A 22,003-nucleotide genomic window follows, 5' to 3' on the forward strand; every position below is an offset into this window, starting at 1 on the left:
TCTCTCTATTCCTCTCCTGCTCCTTTCTCTTTTAAAAAGTGGTTAAAAGGACACATTTTTACTGTATATTTTACCACATACACAGAATCCAAAAAAACATTGCTTCCTAACCACCAAACAAATAATACGGCTGTTAGCAAACAATAATTTTTATGCAATAGCATAACACAGTTATGCTTCTCTCAGCACCAACAACTTCTGACTTCACACCCCTTTTGTTGACTGGAAGCCACACTTTGGAAAGAACACTTGATTCTGATATTGTACCAATAACAATTGGAAATTATCTGAAAATATTTCCTACAATGAGTTTTGGTTAAAACATTGCACTGAATTTTGGGGATGTAAATACAAAATTTCCTTACATAAATTTTGGACAGAAAATGTTGCATGCGAAGATAAAAAGTGTGGAGTTCTAGTACTGAAAAACAAGAGGATTCTCGTAGGAAATGGTAAATGGGGAAATATCTCACAAGGTATGAATTACAGATCTTCCAAACCAACAAAAGGAAAATCAAGAATAAAGAAAACTAGGGGGCAGCCCAGGTGGCTCAGCGGCTTAGTGCTGCCTTCAGCCCAGGGCATGGTCCTGGAGGCCTGGGATCCAGTCCCACATCGGGCTCCCTGCATGGAGCCTGCTTCTCCCTCTGCCTGTGTCTCTGCCTCTCTCTCCCTCTCTGTGCTTCTCATTAATGAATAAATACAATAAAAAAAAAAAAGAGAAGAAAACTAGGGACACCTGGGTGGCTCAGCGGTTTAGCGTCTGCCTTCAGTTCAGGGCATGATCCCGGAGTCTGGGAATCGAGTCCCACATTGGGCTCCCGGCATGGAGCCTGCTTCTCCCTCTGCCTATGTCTCTGCCTCTCTCTCTCTCTGTGTCTCTTGTGAATAAATAAATAAAATCTTAAAAAAAAAAAAAGAATAAAGAAAACGAGACCAGAATAAAGAAAACTGTGCCTAGGTAGCACAGTCGGTTAAGTGTCCAGCTCTTGGTTTTGGCTCAGGTCTGATCTGAGTTGTGAGATCAAGCCCTGAGTTGGGCTCAGTGCTTAGGACAGAGTCTGCTTCAGTTTCTCTCTCCCTCTCCCTCTACCCCTCCCACCCACACTCTCTCTCTCTCAAATAAATACATCTTAAAGAAAAACGAAAAGATAAGAAAACTAGACCACTGAAATACAAGAAGTAGGTGTGCCTGGGTGGCTCAATAGGTAACATATGCAACTCTTGATCTCGGGCTTCTAAGTTCAAGCTCCATGTCGGGTGTATAGATTACTTAAAAATAAAAAATATATTAAAATATATATATAAATTCTAAAAATAATAAAAAATTAAAAAATATATATATAAAAGAAACAAGTGGAGTAAATATAATAAATGTACAGTATAAAAGTAAAGTAAATGTAAGACACAAAATTGGCACAAAAATAAGTTCAAATTGATCAATAAGCACAATACATGTAAACAGATTAATTTTTACCTATTGTAAGACAGAGATTCCCATAACGGATATCTTTTCTGAAGCTTTTTGATTCTTACAGAAGATACTCTGAAAACATAATGAAACAGAAAGACTGAAGGTAAAAGAGTATACACCAGGGAAGTAACAGCCAAAAGAATTCTAGTATCAATCTAATAACTCAGGAGGATCCCTGGGTGGCTCAGTGGTTTAGCGCCGCCTTCGGCCCAGGGCGTGATCCTGGAGTCCTGGGATCGGGTCCCATGTCCGGCTCCCTGCATGGAGCCTGATTCTCCCTCTGCCTGTGTCTCTGCCTCTCTTTCTGTGTCTCTCATGAATAAATAAATAAAATCTATTTTAAAAAATCTAATAACTCAGTCTCAATATATGTAGCAAAAATTAACAGACTCACAAGGAGAAATTGGCAAATCAACAATCATTTTTAAAAAGATTTTATGGTGGCTCAGTGGTTGAGCATCTGCTTTTGGCTCAGGGTGTGATCCTGGGGTCCTGGGATCGAGTCCCACATCAGGCTCCCTGTGGGAAGCCTGCTATTCCCTGTATCTATGTCTCTGCCTCTCTCTCTCACGAATAAATAAATAAAATCTTAAGAAAAATAAAATAAAATATTTTATTTATTTGGGAGAGCGAGCAAGCATGAGCAGAGGAGAGAGGTAGAAGGAGAGGGAGAAGTAGACTCCCTGCTGAGCAGAAAGCCCAATTCAGGGGGTCTATTCCAGGACCCTGGGATCAGGGCCTGAGCTGAAGTCAGATGCTTTCCTGACTGATCCACGAGGTGCCCCTCTCCAACATTTTTTTTTCTCCAACATTTTTTAATGAAAAATTTCAAACGTACTGGATGGAAGTTAAAAGAATCTCACACTGTTGAAAAAATCTCACCCAAATACAGGCATACCTTGGATATATTGCAGATTCAGTGCTAGACCACCACAACAGAGCAAATACTGCAATAAAGGGGGTCAAATAATTTTTTTGGTTTCCCAATCCATATAAAAGTTATGTTTATACTATACTGTAGTTTATTATGTGTGAAATAGATAGGCCTAGAAAACAATGCATATACCTTAATTAAAACTACTTAAAAAAAAACTTTATTGGTAAAAAATGGTAACCATCACCTGACCTTTTTAATCTGTTTGCCAGTAGAGAGTCTTGCCTTCATGTTGATGGCTACTGACTGATCAGGGGAGTCGTTGTTGAAGGTGGAGGTGGCTGTGGCAATTTCTTAAAATAAAACAATGAAGTTTGCCACATTTATTAACACTTCCCTTCGCAAATGATTTCTGTGTAGCATGTGATGCTGTTTGATATCATTTTACCCACAGTAGAACTTCTAACAAAATTGGAGTCAATCTTTTCAAACCCTGCTGCTGCATTATCAACTAAGCTTATGTAATATTCTAAGTCTTTTGTTGTCACTTGAAGAATCCTCATAGCAACTTCACCTGGACTAGATTCCATCTCAAGAAACTATGTTCTTTCGTTATCTATAAGAAGCAATCCTTGTACATTAAAGTTTTACCATGAGATTTCAACAGTTCAGTCACATCTCCAGTCTCCATTTCTTTTTTTAAGATTTTATTTATTTAATTGAGGGAGAGAGAGTGGAGGGGAGAGGGAGAGCCCTGTGTCTGGCTCACTGCTCAATAGGGAATCATCTTCTCTTGCTCCCTCTACCCAACCCCCCACTCATGCTCTCTCTCTCTCTCTCTCAAATAAATAAATAAAATCTTTAAACAACAACAACAGTAGACCATGTTATAAACAATTGTGTTGTCATCCAGGCTTTGTTGTTGCATATATTGTAACATCAAAGATCACTGATCACAGATCACCATAAAAAATATATTAACGAAAAGTTTGAAATATTGAGAATTACCAAAATGTGAAATAAACACATGAAACAAACGAATGCTATTGGAAAAATGGTGCCAATAGAGTTGCTCACAGCAGGGTTGCCACGAATTTTCAGTTCGTAAAAAATGCAGTATCTGCAAAATGCCATAAAGCAAAGTACAATAAAACAAGGCATGCCTGTACTTACTACCTAAGTCCTACCAGTAGCATTTTACTCTATATTTGCTTTTACACATAACTATCCATCTCTCTATTTTAAAAAATTTTTTTAAAAGATTTTATTTATTTATTCATAGAGACGCAGAGAGAGAGAGAGGCAGAGACAGAAGCAGGCACCATGCAGAGAGCCTGACGTGGGACTCGATCCAGGGTCTCCAGGATCACGCCCTGGGCTACAGGCGGTGCTAAACCACTGCGCCACCGGGGCTGCCCACCATCTCTCTTTCTATCCGTGTATCAACCCATCTTATTTTCTTATACATTCCAAAGTAAGTTGCAGTCAGTATCCTTTCCCTTAAAGACTATTAACTGAAGTTGACTATCTAGTTGCAAATTTTTCTTTTGAAATAAATTTTGCATGTGACAAAATGCACAAATCATTTTTTTAAAGATTTTTATTTATTTATTCATGAGAGACACAGAGAGGGAAGCAGAGACATAGAGGGAGAAGCAGGCTCCCTGTGAGGAGCCCAATGTGGGACTCCATCCCGAGACTCCAGGATCACGCCCTGAGCTGAAGACAGGTGCTCAACCAGTGAGCCACCCAGGCATCCCAAAATGCACAAATCTTAAGTATACATTTGCTGAGTTTTGAGAAATACATACACCCGTGTAACCTAAATGCCCAGCAAGATATAGAGTATTAACATCATTCCATAAAGTTCTCTCATGTCCTTTCATGAATCAGAATGGGAGATTTTAATATACTTCTCAGACAAAAAAAAAAAAATTAGTAATGATCCTTAAAATGTGAACAAGACAATTAACAGGCTATAGCTAATAAACATACAGAACTTCCTTCCATTTTTATTTGTTTTTTTTAAGATTTTTTATTTATTAATTCATAGAGACAGAGACAGAGAGAGAGAGAGGCAGAGACACAGGCAGAGGGAGAAGCAGGCTCCATGCAGGGAGCCTTATGTGGGACTCGATCCTGGGTCTCCAGGATCACACCCCAGGCTGCAGGCGGTGCTAAACCGCTGCACCACGGAGGGGGGGGGGGGCTGCCCCCTTCCATTTTTAAAAAGACTTATTTATTTACTCATGAGAGACACACAGAGAGACAGAGACACAGGCAGAGGGAGAAGCAGGCTCCCCATAGGGAACCCAATGTGGGACTCGATCCTGGATCCTGGGATCAGGCCCTGAGCCAAAGACAGACGCTCAACCACTGAGCCACCCAGGCATCCCAACTTCCTTCGATTAATAGAGAATACACATTCTTTGCAAGCACACAGAGAACATTTATGAAAACTGACCATGTATTAGGGCTCAAAGGGATTTTCCACAAATTTCAAAATAGGAGTATCACATAGACCATTTCTTTTAAATCACAAAGTTAGCAAAGCCATCTTGCCATAAGTTGGCAAGATCTTGACAAGGCGTGGAGCCAAGGATGGACAGTAAAGCAGGGAAGAGGCTGATTCCTAACCCTGTCGTGTGAGCAGTTAGATTCTACTGGAACCTATTCTTGCTTATGCCAGTTTGTTAGGTCTTTGTCATTTGCAACCCAAGAGTTCTGAATAATACAGATGCTTATGAGGAAAGGTATGCTACAGTTATTCAGGCATCTTTTTTTTTTTTTGAGGCATCTTGTTATTATATGAACCATTCACATTTTTAGTTTGCTTCAAGTATAAAGCACATTATTTTTAAATAATCTGTGAAACAGTATTTTTTATGATGGCCTCCTTATAGATGAAACAAAAGTTTAGGGCAGCCCCGGTGGCTCAGTGGTTTAGCGCTGCCTTTGGCCCAGGGTGTGATCCTGGAGTCCCAGGATCAAGTCCCACATCGGGCTCCCTGCATGGAGCCTGCTTCTCTCTCTGCTGTGTCTCTCATGAATAAATAAATAAAATCTTAAAAATAAAAGAAACAAAAGTTTATAGATTCAGAAAGTTTAGGTGACTCACTCAAGATCACAGTCCAGTGAGCCCCTTCACATGGTTCTCCAAATTTCTGAGACACCTCTGTTATACTCATTATACCCCATCTGTTCCCTTGTTCCTCCTCTAGATGGTGAGCTCCTCAAGGGCAGGGATGGGTCTTCATCTTTGTGTTCCTACGGGGCCTATTAAATATGAGATGCTACTGATATTTATTGACTGAATGAGTGAAGGAATGAATGATTAATTCTCATGTCAAAAAGCAAGGGATAGGAATCCCTGGGTGGCTCAGTGGATGAGCATCTGCCTTTGGCTCAGGTCGTGATCCCAGGGTCCTGGGATTGATTCCCACATCAGGCTCCCTGCAGGGAGCCTGCTTCTCCCTCTGCCTGTGTCTCTGCCTCTCTCTGTGTTTCTCATGAATAAATAAATAAAATCTTTTTTAAAAAAGCAAGAAATAACGTGTGATATTGAGAGAGGAAGAGAAACATGTTTTTTAAAAAATATTTTATTTAGTTATTTTAGGGAGAGAGAGTGTGTACAAGCAGGGATAGGGGCAGAGGGAGATGGAGAGAGAGAATCTCAAGCAGACTCCATGCTAAGCTTGATCTCATGACCCTGAGATTATGACCTGAGCTGAAATAAAATGTCAGAAGCTTAGCCAATGGTGCTACTCAGGTACCCCAAGACAGAGTTTTTATTAGGATTCTTGGAGGAAGGAACATTGAAAAGAAAGGTAATTCAAACCATTGTAGACAAAAAAAGGGGGGGGGGGATTAAGAAGAATGATGTAAAGACATGTATAACCTCAATAATAGGATCTCAAACAATATTATGAATCTCTCCATCTTTCAGGGGTGCCTGGCTGGTTCAGTTCAGTGGAGTATGTATCTCTTGATCTTGGGGTTGTGAGTTCAAGCCCCACCTTGGATGTGGAGATGGCTTAAAAATTAAAGTCTTAAGGGATCCCTGGGTGGCACAGCGGTTTGGCGCCTGCCTTTGGCCCAGGGCGTGATCCTGGAGACCCGGGATCGAGTCCCACGTCGGGCTCCCGGTGTATGGAGCCTGCTTCTCCCTCTGCCTGTGTCTCTGCCTCTCTCTCTCTGTGTGTATGTGACTATCATAAATAAATTTTAAAAATTTTTATAAAAAAAAATTAAAGTCTTGGGGATCCCTGGGTGGCGCAGCGGTTTGGCGCCTGCCTTTGGCCCAGGGCGTGATCCTGGAGACCCGGGATCGAATCCCACATCAGGCTCCCGGTGCATGGAGCCTGCTTCTCCCTCTGCCTGTGTCTCTGCGCCTCTCTCTCTCTCTGTGACTATCATAAATAATAATAAAAAAAAATTAAAGTCTTAAAAAAAACAGAATCTCTCCATCTTTCAACCTACTTTTTTTTTTTTTTAAGATTTTATGTATTCATCTGAGACAGAGAGATACAGAGAGAGAGAGCATAAGCAGGAGGAGAGGCAGAGGGAAAGGGAGAAGCAGACTCCTCTCTGAGTGGGGAGCCCAATGTGGGGCTTGATCCCAGGACCCTGGGTTCATGATCTAAGCCCAAGGCAGATGCTTAACCATCTGATCCACCCAGGTATCCCTCAATCCATCTTCTGTGTACATGTTGGCCTTACTTTCCTCAGGCTCCCCAATGGGATGGTGAATGTGATAATTTACAACCTAAAGGTGGAATCTTTACAGCTTATGATCCAAGGAATGGAGAACCAAACATCTCTCTCTGCCCCACCCCTACCTCTATTTCCCCAAAGAAATCCTTTGACCAGGATGGGCTCAGGTGCCCATCCTGAGACCAAAGGATTAAAGCCAGTGGGTGGGGCAGTATTAAGGACTACATGTTTGTTTCCCCACCCAAATTCATATGTTGAGACCCTAAGCTCCATTGTGATGGTATTAGGAGGTAGGGTCTTTGGAGGGTAATTAAGTTGAGATGAGGTTGTGAGGATAGAGCCCTTGATACGATTAATGTCCTCCTAAAAAGAGACTAGAGCTCTCTCTCTTTCTTTCTTTGCCATATCTGGAAACAGAAAGAAGGTGGCTATCTGTAAATCGGGAAGAGAGTCCTCACCAGAATCTGACCATGCAGCACCATGATCTCCAGAACTGTAAGAAAGAAATGTTTCATGTTTAAGCCACACAGTCTATGATATCTTCTAATACCTGCTGAGCTGACTAAGATAATATGATTGGCCGGCCTGGGACCCATATCTACTCCTGCCCAGAGAGGGGAGGAAAGCCAGTTTCTTAAAAGAAGCTGAATATTGGGATCCCTGGGTGGTGCAGCAGTTTATCGCCTGCCTTTGGCCCAGGGCGCGATCCTGGAGACCCGGGATCGAATCCCATGTCGGGCTCTCGGTGCATGGAGCCTGCTTCTCCTTCTGCCTGTGTCTCTGCCCCTCTCTCTCTCTGTGTGACTATCATAAATAAATAAAAATTAAAAAAAAAAGAAGCTGAATATTATCAGAAGAAAGAAAAAGGAAATGCTGGACAGACAAATTCCATAGATTTTCCATTTTAGCTTTTTTTTTAAAGTAACTCTATACCCAACTCTTGCCCCTGATATCAAGTCACATGCTCTCCTGACTGAGCCAACCGGGCACCCCAGGCTCCATTGCAGCTTTATACACACATTTAAGGATTGATTCCCGAAGAGGTGGCTACATGATTTATTTTACTCCTTACAAGCATAAATTAACCTGTTTTGTGTAGTAATATTTTAGAGACTTTATAAAGAGTAAATTCTACAAGTAAATATGAATTCTTTTTTTTATGAATTCTTTACAATTTTCTACATACCCCTATTTTTTTAAAATTTTTATTTATTTATGATAGTCACACAGAGAGAGAGAGAGAGAGGCAGAGACACAGGCAGAGGGAGCAGGCTCCATGCACTGGGAGCCCGACATGGGACTCGATCCTGGGTCTCCAGAATTGCGCCCTGGGCCAAAGACAGGCGCTAAACCGCTGCGCCACCCAGGGATCCCTTTTTTTAAAGATTTTATTTATTCATTCATGACAGAGAAAGAGAGAGGCAGAGACACAGGCAGAGGGAGAAGCAGGCGCCATGCAGGGAGCCGGATGCAGGACTCGATCCCGGGTCTCCAGGATCACACCCAGGGCCCAAGGTGGAGCCAAACCGCTGGGCCACCGGGGCTGCCCAAAATACCCCTATTTTAAAAGAGAAATACTATGTTAATGGCAGAATGGTTTGAATGTCTCCATATCTGAAAATGAGCTTTTTTTAAAAAAAAGATTTTATTTATTTATTTGAGAGAGAGTGAGAGCAAGAGAGATCACAGAGGCAGAGGGAGAGGGAAAAGCAGACTCATTGCTGAGCAGAGAGCCAGATGCAGGGCTCGAGTCCAGGACCCCGAGATCATGACCCAAGCCAAAGGCAGATGCTCAACTGACCAAGCCACCCAGGTGCCCCTGAAAATGGACTTTTCCCTCCATTTTCCTTAGTCTATCTCAGTTTTTTGAAACTTTAGTACCTAAAAACTACAGGATGGGGTGGTATACATGAAAACTTGCTTATAGTACTTCATGGAAAGTTAAGGTTTTTTTTTAAAGGGTAATTTACACCATATTTCTCCCCATCTACATTTGTTTCTAAAAATTTTAAGTAATCTTTACATGCAGCATGGGGCTTGAGCTCCCAACCTCAAGATCAAGAGTTGTGTGCTCTTCCTACTGAGCCAGCCAGGCACCATCCCCCACCCCAAACTGCATTTGTTTTAAAACCTAACCTCCTACAAAAGACAAAATCCTCTCTACTAATGTTTATGAGCATCTGTTGTGTGACCAATATCTTACATACTTTACCTCATTTAAACCATGTGAGGTTAAGGAGTTGTTCAATTTTATAGACTAGAAAAATGACGTTCAAAGAATAAACATAACATACGACTCAGAATTAGAATACAATTACCCATGGTCTGACTCCATAAATCTGGTGCCTCTCTGCAAGGGCTCAGGAACTTCAGACAGTTCAATGTGAGAGTTAAATGCACTAGTAGATTGATTGATTGATTGATTGCACTAGTAGCTTTAGCCAAGCTAGTCCCAGGTTTGAATCCTGGAAATCCCACTTTCTAGCTACGCAATAATAATAGCAAATAGCTTTTCAATGTTTTGCAAGTGCTTAGCACTTTATGTGCACAATATCTCATTCAACATTCCTGAAAACGCTCGAGGGAAATACTATTATCGTCATCCCCACTTTATAGATGAGGAAACTGGTGCTTAAAAGCAGTTAGTAATTTGCAGAAATTAGACTTAAACCCAGATAGTGATACCAGTGCATATATGTTCATAACCAAATGATAGGAATGTAAAAAGGAAACAAAGGTAATTGAGAAGAATTGATTCCACTCTTCAGAATGATCTATCTGGCACAGTAATTAAGAATGTGGGCTCTGGAGCAGGCCTCCTGAGGCTAAATCCCAACTCTCCCAATTGCTAGAAGTGTGACTTTGGGCAAGTTATTCATCCTCAGTGTCCTCCTCTACAAAATGGGCATATAATAGTACCAACCTGTATTGGTTTGCTAGGGCTGGCATAACAAAATACTACAAACTGAGTGGTTTAAACAAGACAAGTTAAAATTTTCACAGTTTTGGTGGCTGAAAGTACAAGATCAAGATGTCAGAAAGTTTGGTTTCTTCTGAAGCCTCTCTCTTTGGCTTGTATATGGCTACTTTCTTTCTCTGTCCTCTGCAGTCATCCTGTGGTCTCTGTGTTGTCTGTGTTCTAATTTCCTCTTATAAGCATACCAATGATGCTGGATCACAGTCCACCCAGATGAACTCATTTTACCTTTATCACCTCTTCAAATACTTTTTATTCTTTTTTTTATTCTTAAGTAATCTCTACACCCAATGTGGGGCTCAAGCTCTTAACCCCAAGATCAAGAGTCACAAGCTCCTCCACCAACTAAGCCAGCCAGGTGCCTGCCCCTCCTTCATCACCTCTTTAAAGTCTCTGTCTCCAAATACAGTCACATTCTGAGGTACTAGAGGTTGGGACTTCAATATATGTATTTTTTTTCGGGGGAGGGATATGGTTTAGCTCCAAACACTATCTTACAGGGCTATCGTGAAGACTGAATGAGATAATACATTTGCATGTCATACATAACATACATACATAATGTCAAATGAAGATCAGGGGACCTAGAATGTTGTAAGAGCTTAATAAACATTCAATGTAATTGAACACTTAATTTAGGCATAAGGGTACCCAGCAAGTTACAACTCTTTCTTCACTAAGATACTGGCTGGAATTGGCCTGGGGGCTTCGCTTCTCATCCAGGTGCTCAGTCCAGCATCATCATTGCCCTATGGTCTTTAATCCCCATCTCATTTCCACAAATGTTCCATTCTGGTCTGGCCATTCCCTGGGGTCAAAGAGAAGCTCTTTCTGTAGAGCATTCTCAATCTTTCTTTCTGTAACTGCTCCAAGGTTAGTTTTTAAAACAAGGAGACATTCTGTGCCACCTACTCACAGCTCAGCAAGTGCTTTTCCGATACTGCTGCTATTTCTAATCCTTGGGCAAGCCACTTATTAAAATTTAATGACAATCCTTTACATTTATAAAGCCATTTTCAGTTTACAAAGCTCCTTTCCATCCATTATCTCTTTTAATTCTCACAACATCTGTAGGTAAAAAGTATGTTTTTCTCCATTTTACAAAGGAAGAAAATAAGGCTCTGAGGATTAGCATCATCGTCCAGTGGCAGAGATGGACCTCAAATTCTGGTCTTTTATTCCACTATGTCAGGAGTAGCCTGACAGGCATTCTTTCACAATATAAACAATCTATTATACCAGCCCTGCTCTCTTTTGGGAGATGTAGTTGAGTAATGTAGGATGATTTTGATTGGAAGTGACAAAACCCCATCTCAAACTGGCTTAAGCAAAACTTGAATGTATTGGCTCACCAAATAGAACAATCCAGAAGCAGGTCTTCAGGCATGGATGGATCCAGGTGTTCAAACTATGTCATCAGAACTCTCTCTCTCTCCATATCTTACCTTTCTATGTGTTCACTTTATTCTTAGACAAAGTCTCTCCTTAGGGTGTCAAAGATGGCTCCCATTAGCTGAAATTTACCATTCACTCAGTTCAACAAACTCAACAGAAAGACAATACCTCTCTCTTGCAAACTGCAGGATATCAATCTCAAGTAGATATCAATCTAGATATCTCAAACTAGATATCAGTTTCAACTATTTGGGTTGGCTTATGGGCCTACCCCTGAACCAGTCATTTTGTTTAGAACAATGGAGTATTCTCATTGCCCAGGCCTGATCATTTGCCCCTCTCTAGAGAAGAGGAAAATGGTGGTGGTGGGTTGAATCTCACCAAACACAGGGACTGAGTGAGGGGGAATGGAGTAAAATGTCAGAGGTGGTATGGGTGGCGGGCAGATGTCTACAGGGTGGCTTTGCTCTGCAGAGCTAGAATAGAGCAACCAACAAGGAACTAAAGGCCCAACTTTGCAAGAATCCCAGTTCTTCCCTTAAGAGAGAGTGGTAAGTGGACTTCTGTGCTTTTTTTTCCCTGGACTGCCTGATTTGGCAGAGCAGGATAGAAAAAAAAAGGGGGGGTGTGTGATAATTCATAGCAGAGTAAGGAGAAAAGATGGAGCTTCTGGCTCCAGTAACTCATGTTCTGAACAGTATCCAAACTAGGAGCATCCACAGAAGGAAACTTTGAGGATGACCCCTTCCCTGATCCTCCTCCCAGTACCTTCTATCTCCCCATTAAGTTGTAAGCTCTAGAAGGGGAGGGGCCACATCTGTTTTACCCACCATCTCATCCCAGGGCTAGCATAATGCTGTGCCGGCACATTACAGGAGACTTTCCCTTATTTATTGCATGGATGCATAAATGAATTAGGTTGATCAGTCTAATTGGCAGGATCAATCCACCTCTTTGTTCAAGGCAGTCTCCTCTTTGGCCTCTGTTCTTCAATGGCCAAGGTGGGGGAAGGTGAGGAATGAAACTCTCTCCATAGCCCCTTGATTCCAAGATCTTCGGATTCTCAGGAAACAGCCAGATGCCCTCTGCAAGGAGCCGATGAAAGGGGAAACCAAGTTTATTGAGCACTCTGTGCTCACATGATATGACTTCACATGGGTCTGAGTTGCCCAAATTGTGGAGCCCATTTATGAGCCTCATAATTTTGTTTTAAAATTTGAGATGGAGAGATGGCAGCACAGTAGGAGGAACCTAGGCTTGGCTTGTCCTTTGAACACAACTAGATAACTGTCAAATCATTCTGAAAACCCAGGAAATCAACCCAAGGACTGACAGAACAAATTCCACAACTAGAGGGAAAGAAGAAACCACATCAAGGAAGGGAATTTATAGGGAAATATGTACTTTATGGAATAAAGTTAAAGAACTAAGATACGTTTTGTTTTAAATCAAAATGGACATTTAGGGCAGCCCTGGTGGCGCAGCGGTTTAGCGCCGCCTGCAGCCCAGGGCGTGATCCTGGAGACCCCGGATCGAGTCCCACGTCAGGCTCTATGTATGGTGCCTGCTTCTCCCTCCGCCTGTGTCTCTGCCTCTCTCTCTCTCTCTCTCTCTCTCTCTCTCGGTCTCTATGAATAAATAAATAAAGTCTTTAAAAAAAAAAGGACATTTAATCTTATACAGCTAAATTACTGATTATATATTTGCTGAGCTGATTTAAGAGTTTGGAAAATTGTATCAAAAATTTTATTTTTTTTTTACTTCACTTTTATTTTTTAATTTTTATTCATTTATGATAGTCACAGAGAGAGAGAGAGAGGCAGAGACACAGGCAGAGGGAGAAGCAGGCTCCATGCACCGGAAGCCCAATGTGGGACTCGATCCCGGGTCACCAGGATCGCGCCCTGGGCCAAAGGCAGGCACCAAACCGCTGTGCCAACCAGGGATCCCCCGCTGTGCCACCCAGGGATCCCTTTTTTTTTTTTTTTTTTTTACTTCAAAGCCTTCTTAATAAAGTCATTTTGCTAAGAAATAAAATAAAATAAAATTTGGGATAGAAATAACACTGCTTATTTTTTATTTTGCCAAAATGAGGACATTAAAAAAAAAAACTATCATCAAACAAACTTAACTAAAGAAAAAATTAACTATCATCAACACTTCTTTAAAAAAGGAAGTTCTACACTAAGAAAGCAGGAAGTAGACAATCTCAGGGAAAAAAAGAAAAAAAGAACAGTGCCCCTCCCTCCCAAAAGACATTTGGCAACCTTACATGATTTTTTTTTTTTTTTTCTGAAGATAGATGCAAATTTCATCAGATTGACCCCTGGGTAGGGTTCAGTATTTGGAACCCACTGACAGAGATTGTTTTTCAAACCTGCCCCTTACCTCCACGTGCCTGTGAAGTGGGGCTTAACCTGCCCACTTTATAGATGGGGAAACAAAGGTTCAGAGAGCCTAAGTGCAAGGTCACAGAGGTAGTAAATAATTGTCAGAGTTTGTCTGGATGCCAACCAACCTTGATCATCTTGGCAGATCCTAAGCCAAAAGTTATTCCCCTTCAGGGAAAGAAATGACCCACACTGGCTCCTTTGCCCCCAGGGTGTTCTTGGGCTTGACCTTGAGCCGGGACTTGGACGCTTTGTTCTTTAGAGCACATCTTAATGATGTGCTCACTTCATGCCAGGCGCTCGAAGAGTGTAGGGAGGGAAACCAGCACGTTCCCAGCCTCCTTCCCTCTTGTCCCGGATACTCACCCTGGGTCTTGAGGTCCAGGCCCAACTTCTTACGCCGGGGGCCAACGAATCCCTATCGCGGGCGTGGGATGCTAACAGTTTAGGGGGTTCCCTCTCCAAGGGGTGTTGGCAGTTTCCAAGGAGACTCTGGGAACCTTCAACGCCTCCAGGACCTAAAGGGCTGGAAGCGTAATGGTGCAACCCGAGGCACTGTTTAGGCTGTAGGGAAGGCAATTTGGGAGTACGAGATCAGCTCGAACCTATCAGATAATAGTCGGTTCGGCCCCTCCCCCATTCCCACGGGCTCTGCGGGGGCCCACAAGCCCCTCAGCTCGGGCTGGAAGAAGGGGGTCCCCCAAGGCAGGGGGCCGGCCGCGTGGGGGACCCCTGGGACCGTGCCCAGCCCGCCCCGTGATGCCGGAACCTGGGCCGCCCCTCCCCCGCCCGCCCGCACGCCCCGCCCGCCCGCACGCCCGCGGCGGGAGCGCGCCTCCCGAGAGCCGCGCCGGTGCCCGAGAGCGCGCGCCTCGGCGCGGGAGCGCGCCCCGGGGAGAACCCGAGCAAGATGGAGGCCGCGCCGAGGCCGCCTCCTGGGCCGCGGCAGCTGCTGCTGCGAGCGCCGAGCCGGGGCGCCTAGGCCGTGCCAGTCCCGGACCCGCTGCTCCGTCCGCGCGCAGGTTGGTCTCCCCGCACCCGACCCCGCGGCCGCAGCCTGCGCGCGGGGCAGCCGCCCCCGCCCCCGCCCCCGCCCCCACCCCCGGCCCTACACCGGCCCGGCCGCTGCCGGCGCTCGGGGGACAGCCCTGCCCGCCGCCCGCCGCCCGCCGCCCGCCGCCCGCCCCTCGAGGCCCGCGCTGCCGGCCGGCCCCAGCCCTCGTAGCCTTGGCCTGGAAACCCTCTCTCCTCAGCCCTGGCCCGCCAATCCTGGGCTCCCTGCAGCCCACATCCAGTCCTGCCTTCTGGGGGACCCCCAGACCCGCACCCCGCGTTCAGACCCTGCAGTCCTAGCCTCATCCCGATCCCCCCACTTCGCCCTCCCTGCCCCAGCCCCCATAGCACCTTCCCGGTCCCCCAGTGCCAGACCCTCGTATGCCCCCCTCCACAGCGCCTTTCTAGACACCCAATCCCAAACCTCCTTTTCCTAAACCCTGATACCAGTCCCCAGATTCCCTTCCACGCTCCCTCCGCAGCCCCTCTGCTAACCCCCGGTACCGGTCCTCAGCCTCCCTCCATCCCAGCTCCCCGCGGCTCCTTCCTACTCTCCCGGCCCCAGCCCCCAGGCCCCCTCCCCGTCACCTCCGTGACTACTTCCTAGCCAGCCCCCACTTGCAGCTCCCATATCCACACCCCATCCCCCTCACCCCGCCCCCCAACTTTCGCAGGTCTTTTCCCGAAGCCCCCCCCGGAGGTCCGCGCTGCCCCCGGCCCCACCGCCCCAGCACTCAGGACCCCCTGGCTCCTCCGTCCCTCCCTCTCGGTCCCCCAGCGCCGCCCCAGGCCCCGCCCTCGAGAGTTCTTGGCTCAGGCCGCCTCTCGCGTGCGTCCCCAGCTCCCGCCCGTCAGCCTCGCAGCCCGGCGGTCGGTCGGTCCCGGGCCGGCGGCCCCCGCCAGCCGCCGTCGCCGCCGCCGGCCCCGCCCCCGGGCACCATGCTGCCCTCGCAGGAGGCCTCCAAGCTCTACCACGAGCACTACATGCGGAACTCGCGGGCCATCGGCGTGCTATGGGCCATCTTCACCATCTGCTTCGCCATCATCAACGTGGTGGTCTTCATCCAGCCCTACTGGGTGGGCGACAGCGTGAGCACCCCCAAGCCTGGCTACTTCGGCCTCTTCCACTACTGTGTGGGCAGCGGGCTGGCGGGCCGCGAGCTCACCTGCCGAGGCTCGTTCACCGACTTCAGCACCATCCCGTCCGGCGCCTTCAAGGCAGCCGCCTTCTTCGTGCTGCTCTCCATGGTGCTGATCCTCGGCTGTATCACCTGCTTTGCGCTTTTCTTCTTCTGCAACACGGCCACGGTCTACAAGATCTGCGCCTGGATGCAGCTCTTGGCAGGTAGGGGAGGGGTGGGGGTGGCACCCCTAGAACAGGTGCCGAGGACGGGGCTCCTTCCTTCCAGGACCCCTTCTTGGAGGGGTCAGAGAGATTCTACTCCTCTGGCTAAAGACACACCTCCTTGGCTGACCCTCAGAAGCCACTAGGCAGGGGATTTATGAGAGAGACACCTTGGGGCAGGAGGCAGAACCGTAGGACTGGGTCTTTGAGTTTGCGTGCTTGGATATGGGCAGACTGCATTTACGAATGGGTTAGTGTTATGTTAGAGTCTCTGAGGGTCTCTGAGAGTCTCTTCTGGCTGTCCTACAGGAAATAATTATCTGAATGAGGAGCTACTCTAGGAGTGAGCAATTTCTGTTGTATCAAAAAGAGCATGAGATGGGGGAAATCCAGAGATCTGACTTTGACCTTTATCTTGCTGACATTATCAACTTGGGTGTTTCACTTTACTTCCCTGAGGCTAGGCTTCCCCATCTGTAAAACAATGAAGAGGATTCCAAGAGCGAATGAAAGAGTATCTGGTAAACTTTTAAGTTCTGTATTAAGATAAAGGAGCTTAGGAAGATATGCGTGTCTAGTAGTATCTATCCAGTATTTGAAATGCGGGTGGTTGACAGCACTTGGCAACATGGGGGTCTTGACAGGGCAGGTCTCTACCCCCTACCCCCACCCAATGCAGGGAGGGTTCTGGTGCTATGCCTAGTGGTAATAAATCCCTGAGCCCTTTGAAATGTTTAGATAAGGCAGACATCTTGCCCTAAGAACTAGAGAAGGGCCTTTTGGGAAGAAGAACTGCTGAGACAGTATTCCAGGATCCATTAGAGTCCTCACCCCCCACCCATCTTTTGATCGAAGGCAGATTTTGAGGATTCAGCAACTTGGGAATTTGCCTAATTGCAGGTAGGAAAGAGAGTTGGGCTGGAGAAAGTGAGGTCAAGATATAGCAGGAATGGGGGAGGACGGCTGGTATGGTTAGGTAAAGTTTGGAGCGCTCTAGGGATGAGAAAGAGAAGGGAAAATATGATGATCTTTGCAGTAGAGATAGTCTTTCACAATAAGCACCTCAGGGCATTCAACAAGTGTGGGCCTCTTCAAAAGATACTCCCTGCAGGAGGTGTTATATCACTTGCTGATGACTCCACTGCTTAGAACATTGTAGTCTTTGGAGTGTGGGGTGTGTTCTCTTGAACATCATCATTGAGGGGAACCTCCATCTTTTAAAGGAAGAATATGATTTTTGGAAATGACTGGAAGTCACGTAGGGCCAAGTGCAGAAAATACAATAGTGAACAAATTGAGAATTGTCACTTGGGATGAAGCCAAGGTATGAGAGCAAAATCATGAGGCTAGTTTGCTTCCCCAAGAGGACTTTTACAAATACAGGGAGGAATTCCTGCCCCATTGGAAGAATTTCCCAAACTTTCAAAAGGACTACTTTGAAGAAAGCAGTGTTAATTCAGATGAGGACATTTTAATGAGCTTGTTTCAAATCTGCCTCAGTCCATCTACTTAGATATGGGTCTTTTAGGATCTTTAAAATTGAGAAAGGAGAAATTGTAGAGTGTGGGGGTATGTCTCCGTATTTCTCAGTGGTACCCAGAAGGTGATTTTATGTATTTCCATTTTATTCTTCCTCCAAAGGCAAGCTGGAAAGAATGTATACTCATCTGGAATTCTCAATTCCTCACCCTTAATTTGGAGTCTGCATATGGGTTGCTGACCTCTTGGCCTTCCAACTCTCTGTAATTTATGTGGGTTTAGTCTTAGGGATTTGATGAAGTGTCCCAATAACCCCATATAATTACAGAATTTCAGAGATCATAGAGATCAGCTCCTTCAAATCCCACCTTCCCCTCCCCCCACTTTAGAGATAAGAGACTTAGACTAGAGAGAAGGTTTTATCCAAAGTCTCATAGCCAGTAAGGGAGTACTCCTGGTCCAGTGCTCTTTCCCTTGTATTGTTTTCCCACACCTGAGGGCTGAGGAGGCCAGTTAAGAGTTGAACAGTTTATTCCATTCTGCTTAGAGATTTCTGAGTTCTCTGGGTAAGTGACCAATTCACTTTGTTTAATGAAGTGACATCAGGACAGAAGCTAGAGCACTGGACTACGAGTCATGGGACGGGGTCTTGGCCGACTCTGCCTAGGTGATTCACCCTGCAGTATTTTTTTTTAAAGATTTTATTTATTTATTTATTTATTTATTTATTTATTTATTTATTTATTCATTCATTCATTCATTCATTCATCCATCCATTCATTCATTCATGAGAGACATACAGAGAGAGGCAGAGACATAGGCAGAAGGAGAAGCAGGCTCCTCGCCCCGGGAGCCCGATGCGGGACTCATCCCCAGACCAGGATCACTCCGAGCCAAAGGCAGACGCTCAACTGCTAAGCCACCCAGGCGTCCCTACCCTGCAGTATTAAGCAATAGTTTTTAGCTTAACTCTCAGTTTTGTCATCCTTACAGTGGGAGACTAATCAGTTACATAAGTGGATTCAAAGTATCTCTTTCAGCCCTGGGTGTCTCCTAAAACAACTCTACCACCAAGATCTTTCTATTTAGAAAATAAGAAATCAGTCATTCTCAGGGGAGCTGCAGAGCAGCAAAGGGCCTTGTTTATATCAGGTAAGAATTAGAATTCTTGTTTAAGTAAACTTTTATTCAAGTATTTTAGACTCTTCTAAGTGTAGAGCCCTGGACAATTAGGAAATTGGAACTTAGGAAAATTCAGAGATACTTATTCCTCTATTTATTCTTTACTTGTTCTGTGATCATCGCTGTGCTAGGTGCTACAATACTGAGATCATCCTGGTCCCCAAGGATTTAGGTTTATACACTGCGATCGATCCCCACTCTCAGGAAGCTTACCATCTGGTTGAATCTCTATAATGGTCAGCATTCTTTCAATGGCAAGTGAGAGAAATCCAACTTAAAATTGCCTAAATAAATAAAAATAAAATAAAATAAAATAGGGATGGTAGGATTTTGGGCTCACATAACTTAAAAGTCAAGAGTATCTTGCTTCAGGGGTGCATGGCTGGCTCAGTCAGTAGAGCATGGGACTCTTGATCTCAGGGTTGTGAATTCAAGCCCCATGTTGGGTATAGAGATTACTTAAAAGTAAAAGCTTATAAAAAGAATATCTTGGGATGTCTGGGTGGCTCAGTGTTTGAGTGTCTGCCTTTGGCTCAGGGCATGATCCCAGGGTCCTGGGATTGAGTCCACATTGGGCTCCTTGCAGGGAGCCTGTTTCTCACTCTGCCTATGTCTCTGCCTCTGTGTCTCTCATGAATAATTTTTTTAAAAAAGGGGGTACTTGCTTCAGGCATGGATGGATCCAAATTCTCAAATAATGCCATTAAGAATATGTCTGTCTCCATTTCTTAGTTCCCCTGTGTCAGCTCATTTTAAAGTCCACTTCTCTCTTAAAGGTGATAAAAATGCTACTAGCAGCTCTGAATTTATGTTGCTTTAGCTTGTCAATGCCTGTGGAAAAAGAACATCTGTTAGTGGTTCCAGCAAAAGATCCAGGACTGATTCTCATTGACCCAGGCTTTGGCCAAGGATTCACCTCTTAGTTAATCAATGTGACTTTGTCCAAGGCTTTAGCCACATTCCTATCCCTGGAGCACCTGGACTGACAGTGGAAAAAGGTCAAGTTCTGAAAAGAGAAATCAGGTATGACCACTGGTAAGACAGGTGCAGACAGAAGCCTCACTCTGGAGGGTCTAGACACTAATATATGCTGGGCTATAAGTGCTGGGGAAACCCAGGGCAATTGAGGAGGCAGCCCCGTAGTTGGGAGGTGAGGCTTGAGTGGGAGGTGAGGATGTGGACAGATTTGAAGTGTGGGAGAGCATTGTGAATGGAGAGGAAGATCATGGACAGAGACACAGAGGTAAGAAAGCCACATCTGTCTTAAGTGTGACATCCATATAGGGGAGCAGAAGGAAGAGAGGTGAGGAAGGAATGATGGGGCTACAAGTGTGTAAGTCTTTGAATACTGGGTTGGGAATTTGGTCTTTAATCAACAGGCAGTTCAGAGTTACTACAACTGTTGTTATTATTCAGGAAAAATAATTAACATTTTCTGAGCCTTCTCTCTATGCTTGACCATGTGCTAAACATTGATGTGCATACTATTATTTACTCCTCACAATGATCCTATGGGGTACCTACCATTATTACTCTTTTGTAATAGAAAATTACTCTTTTTCATCTTTTACTCAGATGAAAACACTGAGCTTCAAAGAGGAGTCATTTGTCCAAGGTCATACAGACAGTAAATGGGGGAACTAGCATGGTAACTTGATCTGTCTGACTCAAAAGCCTGGGGATTTATGAAGGATTTATAGAGGAGCATTAGTGATGGGAGCAGTGGCAAGAGGTTTTTGATATAAGACTCAAATGTTAAGTAGAGAGGTAGAAAACCCAGGTTGCTCTTCATGGAGTTAGGGGCCAGCTTCTCCAGGTATCTCTGCTACCTGGTCTTGCCCACTTAGTGAGAACACACAAGGTGTCAGCTTTGAGGCTAGACATTTTCATATTCTTTACAGCATTTCATGTTCATCTTGTTAAAGTGACTTGCCCAAGGGTCACACACCTAGTGAAAAGTGAAGCTGCAACTTAACACAAGTCTAAATGGACCTAGCACCTGCTTCCCCCCCCTTTTTAAAGATTATTTGTTTATTTATTTATTCATGAGAGACACACACAGAGAGAGGCAGAGACACAGGCAGAGGGAGAAGTAATCTCCACGCAGGGAGCTCGACGTGGGACTTGATCCCGGGACCCTGGGATCACGCCCTGGGCTGAAGGCAGGTGCTCAACCACTGAGCCACCCAGGCATCCCTAGTACCTGCTTTTAAAACCAAACTAGAACTGGGGAGAGGAATACACAGATCACAAGGTACAACCGTCCACTCTTCATACTTAGTGTTTACCTGTGGGCTGGGTGAGGTTAGCCAAGGGGAGGTTGCTGGCTCGAGAAGAGACTTGGGCTGGAAGCCTGGTTGAGAGTCCGAGGCGTAGTGTGGAGTAGTGGTTTAAGAGCAGAGGACTTAGGGCAGCCCCGGTAGCCCAGCGGTTTAGTGCCCTCTTCAGCCCCAGGTGTGATCCTGGTGACCCGGGATCAAGTCCCACATCGGGCTCCCTGCATGGAGCCTGCTTCTCTCTCTCTCTCTCTCTCTCTCTCTCTCTCTGTCATGAATAAAGAAATAAAATCTTAAAAAAAAAGAGCAGAGGACTTAGAATTCTCTCTGCTCCTTCCCACCTGTGTGGCCTTGGATAAGTGGGTTTTCCTCTCTACATCTCAGTTTCTTTATTGTAAAAGGGAGATTATGATGATTATTACTAAAGATTTTGTTTTTAAGTAGCCTCTACACCCCACGTGGGGCTCAAACTCACAACCAACTCTGAAAACAAGAGTCACATGCTCCACTGACTGAGCCAGCCAGGAGCCCTGGGGGAGATTATTGTACTTACCTCAGAGGTGGTAGAAAGAAATCAACAAAATGATGGATGTAAAGCCCTGAGTGTGGTTCCCAGTGTACAGTAGGCATTCAGTAAATGGTCACGTCATTCCTGTGACGTAGTCTAAGTGAAGAGCAGCTTGTGAGGAACTCCTGTTGCTCAGGTGGAAGAGGTCGGGCTTGCTGGGATGGTCAAAGGCCTTAAAAAGTCATAAACTGGGCAGCCCAGGTGGCTCAGTGGTTTAGTGCCGCCTGCAGCCCAGGGTGTGATCCTGGAGACTGGGGTTCGAGTCCCGCATCGGGCT

At 45.1% G+C, this 22,003-nt stretch overlaps 1 protein-coding gene and 1 long non-coding RNA gene across 3 annotated transcripts in view; both read left to right on the forward strand.

The window, feature by feature from the left end:
• Positions 1–13,431, forward strand: part of LOC140609888 (uncharacterized) — a 51,486-nt gene extending 38,055 nt beyond the window's left edge. The window contains exons 5-6 of one of the 2 annotated variants that reach the window (XR_012011602.1): positions 7,479–7,556; positions 8,471–13,030. This is a non-coding gene — a long non-coding RNA (uncharacterized lncRNA). Of the gene's footprint in view, positions 1–7,478; positions 7,557–8,470; positions 13,031–13,232 lie in introns of those variants that run through there. The other variant, XR_012011601.1, reaches the window with a different exon arrangement.
• Positions 13,432–14,716: 1,285 nt separating this feature from the next.
• Positions 14,717–22,003, forward strand: part of LHFPL4 (LHFPL tetraspan subfamily member 4) — a 33,397-nt gene continuing 26,110 nt past the window's right edge. The window contains exons 1-2 of the mRNA XM_072785257.1: positions 14,717–14,845; positions 15,718–16,221. Coding sequence (XP_072641358.1) covers positions 15,816–16,221 — 406 coding nt within the window. The 5' untranslated portion in view covers positions 14,717–14,845; positions 15,718–15,815. The remainder of the gene's footprint in view (positions 14,846–15,717; positions 16,222–22,003) is intronic.

Source organism: Canis lupus, chromosome 19 (genome assembly GCF_048164855.1).
Source record: "Canis lupus baileyi chromosome 19, mCanLup2.hap1, whole genome shotgun sequence".
NCBI lineage: Eukaryota > Metazoa > Chordata > Mammalia > Carnivora > Canidae > Canis > Canis lupus.